A 15,000-nucleotide genomic window follows, 5' to 3' on the forward strand; every position below is an offset into this window, starting at 1 on the left:
TTAATTGGTTAAAGATGGTAAACGATAATTTTGATGGCTGAATATAGCTAGGTATAAAAACAAAAACAACAAAAACAAACCGAATCTAGAGCGATACTTACAGACTTATAGTCCAGGATTTCTGTTATGTTGAAGATGTTAGACTCGTTCATTCTGAAAGCTTTATATATTCCCTCATTGTTTTTGCAGGATCTGTAAATATTTTATGTATAGCTTGAGAAAACCAGAAAATCGAATTAATGTATATGTATGCGTAAATGTGTATATATAAATATATAGATGTGTATGTGTGTGTGTGAGAGAGAGAGAGAGAGAGAGAGAGGAGAGAGAAAAAGAGAGAAAGAGAGAGAAAGGGAGAAGGGTGAACATTCTTTCTTAAGCCTACAAAGTGCAGAGACAAGACAAGACATTGTGAACACAACCGCTAATTGCAAATTCAGCCAATTTTTGGGAAAATATTTGCCGGCCCCTCCCTATACTCCTAGCTAATAAAAAAATATCTGTCAAGGAAATCAAAGAAAAAAAAAACACATGCTCTCCTGATTAATTTTGAACTCTTTATATCAAATATCAACAAGTTTATGTATTTATAAGATATCATAGCCGTTCAATTCAATATGGCATTTATTACAAAGCTGGACAAGACCTATTCAAGGTGGTTAAGTCTAGGCATGTAGTAAACCACTATATTCAATATGCTTTGTTCTATTTATATAACTGTAACTAGCCACCACTTACGCCATCGTTTCCTGCAAAGTCATGGATTGGTTAGCGTCATCCAAAATCTTTTCACCAAGGTAATTGCCAGTGCCATCGACAGTGCCAAAAACATGGTAGTCGTTGATCAGCTTTTGTGGAAAAAAAAACAAATAAAAGAATTGATATATTTCTTTATGAGTCTGCAGATTGGTGGATTTAAAATAAATAAAATGCTACCTGAAGCTGTGGACAGTAAAAAATATTGAACAAATGTAAATATAACAGTTCCAAAGTAGACAAAGACAGAAAGCAAGTTGGAAAACAGATTTAGAGGGATAAAAGACACAGTAATTGCCTCCCAGTCCACTATGGGAGGACAGAAGAAACCACACAGATTCTTGAACATAGTCAACAAATTAAAAAAAGTTTTAAAAATAAAGAAAAAGTAGAAAAAGGAAAAAAATGATTGGAGATTCAAAGCACACAAACGCATTTGTGCTCGCTTAAACTCACAATATCTATAAACGAACAACCTTTTCCCATAAAGAGGTTAGATCTAATGACAGCTAAAAATACTCAGTTAACATTTTTAGAGAGAATAAATTCTGTTATCAAAAGTATGCAGCATGCAATTTTTATATTTTTTCTGTCGGGAGTAGCAACTCAATTATTTTCTAATCTGTATTTAATTATCTTATAATTTATTATCATTATTTATTGTTCATTTTTACAGTTTTTTCTCTTGTTATTTTTTTGTGAATCATGCATTAAGACCAAAATTAGTTTTAATTTGATTTTCTTCTTTCAACATTGACAAATTAATGAATCACAGATTGAAAGTCTAACAAAACATATATACTGACATTACTTTTATAGTGTGTCAAAGTAGATGATGGACAAAAAGTGCAAAAATTACACCTCGACTGATTTTGTGCTGCAGAGTGTCTGTATGAAAATTATATGTTTTTCCAATTTGTCAAATAAATTTATGGTAAATTAGTTATAATGAAACTGTTTAAAACCCGCGCCATCTCCAAGGTCTGAGTGTCTGGCTCATTTATACCTATCTTAATCATGACAGAGAGGTCCAAGGAATGAGTGATTGGCTCATTAATACCGACTTTATCTATGACAGAGAGGTCCAAGGTTTGAGTGACTGGCTCATTAATACCAACTTTATCTATGACAGAGAGGTCCTATGATTGAGTGAGTGGCTCATAAATACCGACTATCTATGACAGAGTGGTCCAAGGATTGAGTGAGTGGTTCATAAATACCGACTATCTATGTCAGAGAGGTCCAAGGACTGAGTGACTGGCTCATTAATACCAACTTTATCTATGACAGAGTGGTTTATGATTGAGTGATTGGCTCATAAATACCGACTATCTATGACAGAGTGGTCCAAGGATTGAGTGACTGGCTCATTAACACCAACTTTATCTATGACAGAGAGGTCCGAGGATTGAGTGAGTGGCTCATCAATACCAACGTTATCTATGACAGAGAGGTCCAAGGTTTGAGTGATTGGCTCATTAATACCGACTTTATCTATGACAGAGAGGTCCAAAGTTTGAGTGATTGGCTCATTAATACCAACTTTATCTATGACAGAGTGGTCCAAGGTTTGAGTGACTGGCTTATTAACCCTCTCCTTACCACGCATAGGAAAATCGTCACATTCGTTACGATACAACCAACATTTTTCCTATTCAAATTTCTCTTGTACATCATAACATTTAAAGAAAATGAACAGTGTGTTGTAGACCATGTTTTGAAAAAAGAAATTATGTATCGCAAGAATTTTACTGCTATTGTGTTTGAGTGATAAAAAAATCTATTTTGTGTTAGTTGTGTATGAAGTTTTGGGGGAAATCCTGAAAATGGCTGGTAAGGAGAGATTTAATACCGACTTTATCTTTGACAGGTTTGAGTGACTGGCTCATTAATACCTACCTTATCCAAGACAGAGAGGTCTCTAAATGCTACACATCCATAATTTTCCAGTGGTGTCCCCACAATAAACAGGAGAGTTGTCAGCAACATCAGGAGTGAACCAAAGATAAATGTCAGTACAACAGCCCTAGAAATTTAAAATATAGAAAGTTTACATTAAAAAAAAAAAAAAAAAAAATACTAGAGCTTTTATACTGCACAATATCCATTAAATGTCCCTGACCAACAGCAACACGTAACAATTAGAATAAGACATGATGCCTGTTAGACGATATTACAATTTTTTCCGACAGACAATGCTGTTGACGGCCAGGTATTCATTTTACACCTGAGTACAGTGAGAGAATGTGAGTAAAGAGTCTTTTCCAAGGACTCAACTATGCATCGAGCGAGGCTCGAACCCAGGACCTTCCAATTCGAAAGCAAGTGTCATACCACAAGACCACATAGCCGCACACACACAAAAGCCGATTTTAAAGCCGTTTCGAGTATTTACACAACTTAAATATTCCTCTTCATTCATTTTGTAGTCATAATCGTCATCATCTTCTTCCCCCATAATCTTGCTATTTCTCTTTCTCCGTCACTTCCTCCTGTCCATTCTTTTCATTGACATTGTTTCATCAAAATTCATCATCATTACATCATCAATATCATCATCATAATCATCATCATCATCATAATCATCATCATCATCATCATCATCGTCATCATCATCATCATCATCATCATCACCACCATCATCATCTTCATCATTACCATCAGCTTCATCATTACCATCAGCTTCATCGTCATCATCATCAGCTTCATCATCATCATCATCATCATCATCACTATCATCATCATCTCATCATCATCTCATCATCATCATTATCGTTGTCGTCATCGCCGTTGTCCATGTCGTCGTCATCATCATCATCATCATCATCATCATCATCATCATCATCATCATCATCACCAGCAGCAGTATTAGACCTGTCATCACCACAACTAGATAAAAAGGACAAGGTGCCTATTTATAATAATTTTTTAACTCACGCTATGAGAAGATTTCCACCACTGTTGGAGGCACAGCCTCGTTCATGGGGTGGCGTGGAGCTCTTGCCACAAAAGGTTCCAAAGAAAAGACCCAGGAGCAAGAGCAATGCGATCACAATGACAACGGCTCCAAGGCCCTGACTAGCATACTGCCTGAAATTGACGAGTAATGTGATAACTTATTATTGACAAGGATTTGGTTTAACATTACATATCTTGGAAACATGACAATTTCTAGCACTAGCTCATTTTCTCACCAAGGAATAAGGAATATAATTCAAACACACACACAAACATCATTTATATATTAATATATATATATATATATATATATATATATATATATATATATATATATATATATTATATATAGATTTATATATTTTTTTAATGGAGGAGGCAGAGAAGAGGAGGAGGAAAGAGAGGAGGAGGAGAAGAAAAGAAGAAAGAAGAAAGAAGAAGAAGAAGAAGAAGAAGAAAGAAGAAGAAGAAGAAGAGAAGAAGAAGAAGAAGAAGAAGAAGAAGAAGAAAGAAAGAAGAAGAAAGAAGAAGAAGAAGAAGAAGAAGAAGAAGAAGAAAAGAAGAAGAGAGAAGAAAAGAAGAAGAAGAAGAAGAAGAAGAAGAAGAAAAAGAGAAGAAGGAAAAAGAGAGAAAGAAGAGAAGAAGAAGAAGAAAAAGGGAAAGAGAGAAGAAGAAGAAGAAGAAGAAGAAAGAAGAAGAGAAGAAGAAGAAGAAGAAGAAGAAGAAGAAGAAGAAGAAAGAAGAAGAAGAAGAAGAAAAGAAGAAAGAAGAAGAAGAAGAAGAAGAAAAGAAGAAGAAGAAGAAGAAGAAGAAGAAAAGAAGAAGAAGAAGAAGAAGAAGAAGAAGAGAAGAAGAAGAAGAAGAAGAAGAAGAAGAAGAAGAAAAAAAAGAAAAGAAGAAAAGAAGAAGAAGAAGAAGAAGAAGAAGAAAAGAAGAAGAAGAAAAGAAGAAGAAGAGAAGAAAGAAAGAAGAAGAGAGAAGAAGAAGAAGAAGAGAGAAGAAAAGAAGAAGAAGAAAAGAAGAAGAAGAAGAAGAAGAAGAAAGAAGAAGAAGAGAGGAAGAAAAGAAGAAGAAGAAGAAGAAAGAAGAAAGAAAAAGAAGAAGAAAGAGAAGAAGAAGAAGAAGGAGAAGAAGAAGAAAGAAAAAAAGAAGGAGAAGAAGAAAAGAAGAGAAAGAAGAAGAAGAAGAATAAGAAGAAAGAAGAAGAAAAAGAAGCAACAAAATAACAAAATACAAATCAACAACGAACAACAAGAGAGAAAAGAATGAGAAGAACTAGAAAAAAAGGAGGAGAAGAAATTGCGGAGGAGGAGAAGGAGGAACAGAAGAGAAAGAATAAGAAGTAGAAGACAACAGCAAAAATTTCAAATTCTGCAACATAATTGAAAACCATGGTATGCCACTGGGACTGCTTTCAGGGTTTGACATTGAATATAAGTGTGCGGCTATGTGGTCTAGTGGTATGAAACTTGCTTTTGGATTGGAAGGTCCTGGGTTCGAGCCTCGCTCAGCACATAGTTGAGTCCTTGGAAAAGGCTCTTTACTCACATTCTCTCACCGTACTCAAGTGTTAGAATGAGTACCTGGCCGTTAACAGTATTGTCTCTATTCCCAAAAATTGTAATATCGCCTAACAGGGGTCATGTCGCGTCCGAAATGTTAAAAATGTTGCAATTGGCCAGGGACCCCTTGTAAAGCGCTTTGAGCATGTATAGTGGATATTGCGCTACATAAAACCTCATTACAAAAAAAAAGTAATAAATAAGTTATTATATTTGATTACCTGTAATCATCATAATCTGTCATTGTATCGGCATAATCCACGATATCGTCCTTCATGTCATCAGTCTCGATACGATCAGCAAACTGTGTTGAAAATGCAAGTGTGCCACATTGGGTTGTAAATCAGAATAGTTGGAAATATTGAATTCGGAATGAGTGGAATCCAATCATTTAGGTAAATTATAAGCTAGACTTAGTATTTCTCTCTCTCTCTCTCTCTCTCTCTCTCTCTCTCTCTCTCTCTCTCTCTCTCTCTCTCTCTCTTCTCTCCTCTCTCTCTCTCCTCTCTCTCTCTCTCTTTCTCTCTCTCTCTCTGTCATATATATATATATATATATATATATATATATATATATATATATATATATATATAATATATATATATGTATTATATATATATATATATATATATATATATATATATATATATATATATATATATATATATATATATATATATATACTTCCGACCAAAAGAAAGTATACACATTTAAGATCGTCTTTACTTTTTTATCCGTTAGCGTAGGCTAATGATTTTCAACTGAGTTGTTTACCATTAGCCTTTCTGTGTACCGATAGTTGATGTTTTTGTTTTTTACCTGAAATTTGCTCACCACGTCGCACACATGCTAAAATGACCTTTTAGCCCCTTACTCTGGACAGGAAGTGTGTAGATTAAATTTTTTGCCATCTGTGTCTTCTTGAAACATTTTCAAGGCAGGAAAACACAATGCAAAATACCATCCATTAATCTATGCGATGTCATCGCTTAGTTAAGAACAACATGCACGTGCCATTGGTCATCTTCAAGTTGGACAGTCTGTGACCAGTGTCGCAAGAATGCTTAATATCACAAGGAGAACTGTATATTCGTTAGTGGATCGATATGAAATGACACAAACGGTATGGGACTAATGAATACACACACACACACACACACACACACACACACACACGCACACTCACACTTTAAGCACATTTAACACTAATCGTCAATTACACGTTTTTTATGTTCAACTTACATCCAGATCATCGGTTGTGTCCGTCACATCTGAAGTGTAGTCCAAAATGGAGGTTTTCAAATCTGGTGCAGAAATAAACATGGAAATAATTAAAACAGCAAGTGTAGAATATTCTTTTAAAAAATAAAATAAATAAATATAATCCCTGTATTCATCTCGTAGGGGAAATTTGTCTCCAGGGTCTATTCAGAGGGAAGACTGGAATAACCCAGACAGCAGCCACAGTGTAGGCCGCAAATTGAATTAGGGCAAGGTGACTTGCTCAAGACCACACAACGCAGCAGTGGGTGATCGAATTCGGTACCTTTCAGGTAGGAAGCAAAGACCGTATCGCTGAGCCATGCTGCCCCTTTATGGGGATGATTTACATCTCTCTTGGTGCATGCTTGCAGACGTAAGGCAAAGTAGCAATACATTCAGGAAGATCTAAAAACACATAAACAAAAAAAAACTCCCTCTCGAACATGTGGTTCGGTCCTTAATTTCATAAGCGTTAGTATACTCATGGTTCCAAGAAGCCTCGGGTGCAAAATGCAAAGACTGACTTTACTGATGCTATTCATACAGGCAAATTACTCATAACATCTACCAGCCGGATATAACGTACCAACACACAAAACCATGTGTAACCTTGAACGTGTATAGTCTGATTGAACAAATTTAGTGACAACTACTCATGAAAATGGCTGACTAAAAATAATAACAAAGAGCTGAGTGATGTCAATTTTGTTCCTTTTATAACCACTCCTGCTAAGTTCATTAATTAAACAATTACCTGATACAGCTTTTCCCGAGTCATTGTGAACCTTTTCTGGAATGTCGTTTATCTCTTTCATTGACTGGAAGGACAGAAATAATTGTCTTATAAATATGTTATATCAATGCCATCATAAAAAACAATAATGATTCTCTTTAACTGTACTATACATGCATAAAATAAGACGTGCATTGGAAACACATTGTACTTACTGCATTCAGACCTGCCTACTCATACGGAAAATTAGTAGAATTTCGAAATTTGGGCTCCAATTTCAGAAACTTCAAGAGCATCTCTAAGTCATTAAAACTTATTGAAAATGGAACTGATTGCAGACTACATAATTTAAAGGATTTTGTAGAGTTTTTAATCCCTGTGAGGCAAAGTGTTGATTTCTAAAATTGGCCATAGCGACTACAACTTTTATCTCTTTAAAATTACTAATTTGTATATATTCAAGCGGGCAGGTCTGATACTGTTTTGTCTCCTTTTTATTAGGAAATTGAGGCATGGAACGCTCTAATGCTTTTCAAAATTATTTAGGTTTGTTAAAATTTTATTCAGTAACTATTGATAATATTGGTGACATCCAAGAGACAATATGCCTCCATTTGTAAGCTTTTCCACAACTCTCACCAATTATGAGAAGTTAATAAGTTCATTTATCTTGGATATCAAATACCATCCAATAGAAAAAAAACCCCAATAATCCACAAGGTAAAAAGAAGAATCACCCTTTCCAAATATGCTTTAATAAATTGAAACAATGAAAAACAAAAATATTGAAATAAACACCAAAATATGTTTATATCCGATCAGTCCTATATCAATGGTCGGCGTATCAAACCTCTGAAGTCCCGATTTTCAGGATCGGCGGATCAAAGCTTGGAAGTCTGCATACGAGCTTTGCACACCACGTTTTATCTCATTTTGGGCGGATCAGACCTCTGATATCATCAGAGGTTTATCTGTCCAACATTGAATAAAACATGGTGCACAGGCATCAGAGGTCTGATCCACCCAAAATTAAATAAAACATGGTGCGCAAAGCTCATAAGTAGACTTCAGAGGTTTGATCTGCCAAATATTAACATGGATGTGAGTGTTGAAATATCAACAAAGAAATAGAACAAAAGTTGAAAGCTGCTGGAATGTGGCTTCTTTGAAAAATCATAAGAATATCCCGAACAGAGTGAGTGAAAAAAGAAGAAGTCTTGGACCAACAGACATAAAATGCTCTCTCCTTAGAACCATGAGAGAAATAGAATTAAAATTTCTTGGTCGTATAAGAGTAATATTGAGAAAGAGGTCTTGTTGGGGAAAACTAATAGGAAAAAGAAGCAAACGTAGACAACAGACAGGTTATGTCACTGGTCTCTGGAGAGACGATCAGAGGATATAGAGGATTGAAGGGGCATGATCGCCAATGTCTGTCTCGATCTGACAGTTCTTGATGATGATGATGATGATGCTGATGATAATGATAAGGATGATGATGATGATGATGATAATGATAATGATGATGATGATGTTGATAATGATAATGATGATGATGATGATGATGATGATGATGATGATGATGATGATGATGATGATGATGATGATGATGATGATGATGATAATGATAATGATGATGATGATGATGATGTTGGTAATGATGATTAACAAAGCTCCTTACGTTTTCATATTTCTCTGTTAGGTTTCCCACTTCATCAATTTGTGATGTGCCATTAAATGTGTTCATCTGAACCAAAATGAAAATAAAAGTTTAGTTCAAAAATGTTCATTTCATGCAGATGTTAATAATTCTATATTTGCCAATATTCATCTTTAATGATTGACAGAAAAATTTGTAATAGACAAGAATTATCAACTAAAAATACTCACCTTGACTTCTCTCACAAAATTTAATAATGTTTTACCTATTCATATTTTTTTTCTACTCTAAACTCTTTAATGCCATTGTATTCTTTCCCATTGAAAAAAAGTTATCAATCACTTATCCTTCTTTTTATTCTCACTGTCCCTCTAATAATTGAAACATGCAACTTCTCCAAACTAAATATTTGCTTCCAAAATGTCACATTCACTGCCAATTGTCAACAATAAATATAAAACTAAAGAATGGCTGATCAATACAAATTAGGGCAAAAATGGGATTGAAATTATTTGTAAAGCGCTTTGAGCACGTTTAGTGGATATTGCGCAATATAAAAGCTCAAAAAAAATTTTAATGGTTTATTTTTAAGCATGACTATTTTGTATAATACTAGAACATACACTGTGAAATTTCAATGTAATAATAAGGAAAAACCAATGAAAGAGAACAAGGACAGACAGTGTAAAATAAAGACTAACGAGACTAATATGAATTGGATAACTAGGTGAAATGAAAGTAAAACGTTTATCTAAGGGGAAGCAAAAGCAATGAAGCAAAGGGAAAAATGAGTTCTCCTAAATTGTCAAGGGGAGAAATCCTAAATAGGAATTTGAACGCGGAGTCAGTTAGTGAAATTGTTGGTGAGTGATGTGCACAACAATAGAGATAATATGCATTTTGTGGGGGGCCTGACGTGTCAAAACTGTTCTAAAAAAGGAAAAAATGAATTTAAGAATGACAGTAAAAAAAAACAACAACAACAACAAAAAACAAAAAAAACAAAAGCAAAACAAAACGACTAACTAAAACAAAAACAAAACGCAAATAAATAATAATTATAAAGGCTAAGGTCAAATTAATTCATCTTCACCTCTGTCGTGTCAATTGTTGAATCTATATTGGGGGCAGTTTGAGATGATCCAGTCGTTGCAGCTTGTGTGTCAAAATCAGTTTTAATTTTCTCCATAACCTTTATGTAAGCTGACACGTTTGACTTTACATAGTCCAATTGTTCATTTACTCCTGGAATTTGCTCTTTCAACGTGGCCATATCTGTCGAAAAATATGAAGACCGAATGTTAGCTTAAAAAATATGGAAGATTAATTTTAAGAAGGCTATGCATTTAGTGTATAAATGACTTGACACATATACGATATGAGATAAGGAAAACTTTATCAATCAATATGCTGGAGAAAAAAATATTGCGTTTAATAATATGTTTATTGCTTTTTTTTATTTTTATTATAACATCTAAATTGAAAGTTATCCATAGCTGTCACCTACCATTGAAAGATATACATATTGGAGTGAGTGTCCAAAGATCGAAAAAGAAATTTTCCTCCTGTTATTGAAATTAGTATAACACCATTAAAGAAATGTCATTAGTATGTTATTCAAATCAATCTGACTATTATTCTTATATACTCCACCTTTATCCATTCTTTTGACCGACTTGCTGATTACATCCAGATAAACGTTTGTTTCGTTCAGAAAGTTATCTCTCACCATCCCACCAAAAATGAAGCCAATATCTGAAGAGAAAAGTTTTAAATACTTAAACAGTTTGTAATATTCATTGGCGCCATGTTTTATGATCAGAACTTTCTTCTAATGCGTAGGTCGCCATTATGTATATTTAAAAAATCATCTCACTACTACAAATAGCATGGCGAAGATAAATTTTGTTTTCTCCCATTTATATTTGACATTGGTAATACAAAAAATCAAACTAACCTTTTAAGCAATCTAACAACCTTTTAAAGATTTAATACCATAATAATGTGACACTATTATTTTGTCACTGGTAAATAACAACAAACAAACAAACAAAACAAACAACAGCAACAAAAGAAAACCCCAAAAAACAACAACTCCTGCTCTCCAAAAAAAAAACAAAAATTTGTTTAACCCTAAAACAACACAAAACAATCTTATTGTCGATTGGTCAAATCAGTTAACGTAGTTTTTGAAACATATTAAATCAAATAGATTTCCTGCCAGACTGTGTATTTCATTCTATGGCGCGCTCTTACTCTTACACTACTCAAAATAGCAAAAACCCGAGACTGAGGGAGTGATAACCAGTCTGTAAGAGAAGAAAAAAGTAGAAACCTGCATCTCTATACTATAAAGAGGGTTTGAAAGAATCAGCCACATGCTTACTACGACTACATCCAACGTAGCACATCTTATGCTATGAGTTACGCAACTCTACTGTATCATATAAACTAGCCAATCCCCTCCCCCCATCTATTTTTTTTCATAATTTTTGCACCCCCCCCCCCCCCCCCTACTAAATTTCACCTCAGGAAATGTGCCGGTGAAAATTCACCTAAAGGGAAAACAAAACAACAGAAAAGAGGAAATTAAGATTATTATTATTATTATTATTATTATTATTATTATTATTATTATTATTATTATTATTATTATTATTATTATTATTATTATTATTATTATTATTATTATTATTATATTTGTTGAGCGCTCTTCCATGTCACGAGGAAGTACTCAAAGCGTTTTACAGGGGTATCAATGATTCAGTTGGGAATATAACAAAGTCTTAAGATGCTTTTTAAACATATCTTCCGATGAATAATGCCGTATTTCTTTTGGAAGTTTATTCCAGAGGTTGGGATGTTTCTAGAAAAAGACCGTCCTCCAAATGACCGAAAGAGTTCTTTCCTTGAGTGACAAGCAATTTTCCATCGGAGGATGAGCGACGGTTGGTGTATATAACTCCAAATCCTCATAAAGATAAGTTGGTTGATATGTGTTGAGGCATTTAAAACACAAGATCAGAACATTGTACAATATTCGCTCCTTAACAGGAAGCAACGGACCCTTTTAGCAGAGGTGACGCATGATGTTTCTTGCTGCGCTTAAGGAGTATTCTCTCGCTGGTGAGGTTCAAAATGAGAGAGCAACAATAGTCAAGTTTTGAAAGAACCAATGATATAATCAAGTTTTTTGTCAAATCTGTATTTATGTAATTTCTAATTTTACCAATTCCGTTGAGTTGGAAATTTAGACATTGAGAAATATATTTTATGTGTAAGTCTAATGTCATATTCTCATCCATAAAGATGCCGAGTTTTTTAACAGCGGGTGAACTATGCACAATCGAGCCAATAATGTTATATTTGATGTTTCCAATATTGGGATGACCTAAAACAACAATTTCAGTCTTTTCATCATTCAACTTTAATTTATTTGTTGTCATCCAATTTTTTTTTAGAAGGGCTATGAAAATATAGAAGGAATGTACGTAGTATGTCAGAATCGTCACTGACGACGTTACAAAGCCCAAAATGCGTACCTCCCCAACCCCTTTCTATGGATTGGTGAAAGCCACACACAAATACACATATAGACCTGATTCAATTACCGATATTGTTTTCACCTTTAAAAACTGGAATAAACGGATGCCCCACAGACTTATGATTATGAAATGTTTACGATAAAAAAATAAATAAATAACCAATTGGAAAATTACTTTACTTACTGTCTAAATCTCTAAAAATTACATCACGAGTGAAATTTAGATCTGTTGTTGCAAACTCGTCGATGACCTGAAAGAAAAAGGTTTGAACATAAAATGAGTTTGAACGGTTTTTAAAGGTAGTAGTTAGGGGAAAATGGATGGCAAACGAAGAAGAGGAAGGCCTAGGCCTAGTTATATAAAAAAAAATATCGTAGAATGGACAGATGTGAATGGAAGAGAGTTATTACCGTCAATAGACGGGAGGAATGGACAGACATGTGTCATCGCCGAGTGAAAATAGCCACTGTCAATGAGGACGACGCTGGATAGTAAGTAAGAAAGTAAGTAAGTTGAGGAACAAACGTGTGATATCAACAAAAAAAAAAAAAAAAAGACTGGTTAAATACACACTTCCAAAAATTTTGGAACCTGAAAAGTATAAAATGTGAAGTCAGTACTTTTCTTCCCTAATAATAATAATAATAATAATAATAATAATAATAATAATAATAATAATAATAATAATAATAATAATAATAATAATAATAATAATAATAATAATAATAACAATAATAATAATAATAATAATAATAATAATAATAATAATAATAATAATAATAATAATAATAATAATAATACACACGTAATAATAATAATAATAACAATAATAATAATATAGATTTACAGTGCGCCAAACATTCCTTCATCTGGAGGGCTCTGAGCTCATAACATAGATTAAGCCCTAACATACTACACGAACAACGCTAATTACATTCAAAATCAAAAGAAAACCCAGTCGGAATAAGAACGTATATTAGAACAACTTTTGTCAGGCAACATGAAAGAGGAACGTGCAGAACAAATAAAAGGCTGGAAAAAACGGGACTGCTTCAAACAAAGATTAACAAAAAAAAAAAAAAAAACCTGTAATCCACAAAGATTTCCAATTCGGAAGGAAAAACTCAAATTTAATTGTCAAAACTAGATATATCATAATACGGAGGATTATTTTCAAGGATTATATTTTGGCCTGGTATTGTGTCCTCGGGCAATTTGGGAACACCTAGATATAGGTACGAGTCAAAAAGGGTACATAATAGGCGACGTTCAAAGTAATATATGGAATTTAATTTAACAAGACCTTTTAGGGGAAAAACGAATATTGGGAATGGTGAAACTATAGAAATGCTAAAGTGACAATAGACAATTCGTAAAAATAATGCTAAAATTTATAAAAGTGTGAACTGACAAACGTTTCTCATTACTCAATCATATTTTTGCTAATTTCTATGTTGCCAATCATTATTTGTTTGTCTTGTTGATAAAGGGAAATGCCAAACATCTACATCATAAGTCTCGATTAAAAAAAAACAAACCCAACAACAACAAAACAAACGCATCTAAACCGTCATTCACATTATCTCTTCCCCCCCCCCCCCCCCCACCCCCACCACCACTTTTTTTTTTCAAAATCGGTAACCAGCATATATTACTTTGCCGGCTACAATATAGGCTGGATTTTACGTAATTAATGTACTGTAAATCTCGGAATAATCATTAATATAACTATGGTGGCATGTTAGTGTCACTCAAAATGGGTTATTAACCTCGGTAGACTCAATGAAAATGCTCAACAAACCTTGGTAGAAGCATTCATATTGGAATACAAACCTTGGTAGAAGCATTCATAATGGACTACAAACCTTGGTAGAATCATTCATAATGGACTACAACCCTTAGTAAAGGATTCAAAATGGATATAAACCTCTATTGAATCATTATTTATGAACTGCAAGTCTTTGGGGCCATAATTCATAATGGATCATAAACCCTGGAAGAAGCAATAGTCAACAAACCTCGGTAGAATCATTTAAGAACTTCTTCAATGCGTCAAGGTTGGCTGGTACATCGTCTCGAACACTGGCCAAACCATCGGTGATAGAATCACTTGTGGCTAGCAGCATCACTCCACCAACACTGAAATAATGTATACACAATGATGCAATAGGAAAAAAAAACTTAAAGACCCGTCATTATATGTCAGGCCAATTATTTTAATAAATGTGAACGCAATGTTTATCATTATTTGTAAGAACATCACAAAACACATCACAGAATATCAGTCTACAGAATATTAATATCAAATTATATCACAGAATAAACCACAGAATCAATCACAGAAGGACAAAGAAAAACATTAAAGAACTGTTTCAATGAGATGATAATGATGGTGATGATGAGGGGGAGGAGGAAAAAGAGGAGGGGCAGGAAGAAAAAGAGGAGGGAGAGAAGGAAGAGGAGGAGGAAGAAGAAGAAGAAGAAGAAGAAGAGGAGGAGGAGGAGTAGGACGAGGAGGACGAC

At 33.9% G+C, this 15,000-nt stretch overlaps 1 protein-coding gene across 1 annotated transcript in view; it reads right to left on the reverse strand.

The window, feature by feature from the left end:
• Positions 1 to 15,000, reverse strand: part of LOC144965946 (prominin-1-A-like) — a 67,045-nt gene that overhangs the window by 19,567 nt on the left and 32,478 nt on the right. The window contains exons 5-16 of the mRNA XM_078901830.1: positions 14,496 to 14,616; positions 12,661 to 12,727; positions 10,586 to 10,687; positions 10,026 to 10,207; positions 8,954 to 9,019; positions 7,294 to 7,357; positions 6,519 to 6,580; positions 5,498 to 5,580; positions 3,694 to 3,846; positions 2,656 to 2,782; positions 739 to 848; positions 102 to 192 (exon numbers count right to left, since the gene is read on the reverse strand). Coding sequence (XP_078757956.1) covers positions 102 to 192; positions 739 to 848; positions 2,656 to 2,782; positions 3,694 to 3,846; positions 5,498 to 5,580; positions 6,519 to 6,580; positions 7,294 to 7,357; positions 8,954 to 9,019; positions 10,026 to 10,207; positions 10,586 to 10,687; positions 12,661 to 12,727; positions 14,496 to 14,616 — 1,228 coding nt within the window. The remainder of the gene's footprint in view (positions 1 to 101; positions 193 to 738; positions 849 to 2,655; positions 2,783 to 3,693; positions 3,847 to 5,497; positions 5,581 to 6,518; positions 6,581 to 7,293; positions 7,358 to 8,953; positions 9,020 to 10,025; positions 10,208 to 10,585; positions 10,688 to 12,660; positions 12,728 to 14,495; positions 14,617 to 15,000) is intronic.

Source organism: Berghia stephanieae, chromosome 2 (genome assembly GCF_034508935.2).
Source record: "Berghia stephanieae isolate SIO BIC M18660-M18661 chromosome 2, UCSD_Bste_1.3, whole genome shotgun sequence".
Lineage (NCBI taxonomy): Eukaryota > Metazoa > Mollusca > Gastropoda > Nudibranchia > Aeolidiidae > Berghia > Berghia stephanieae.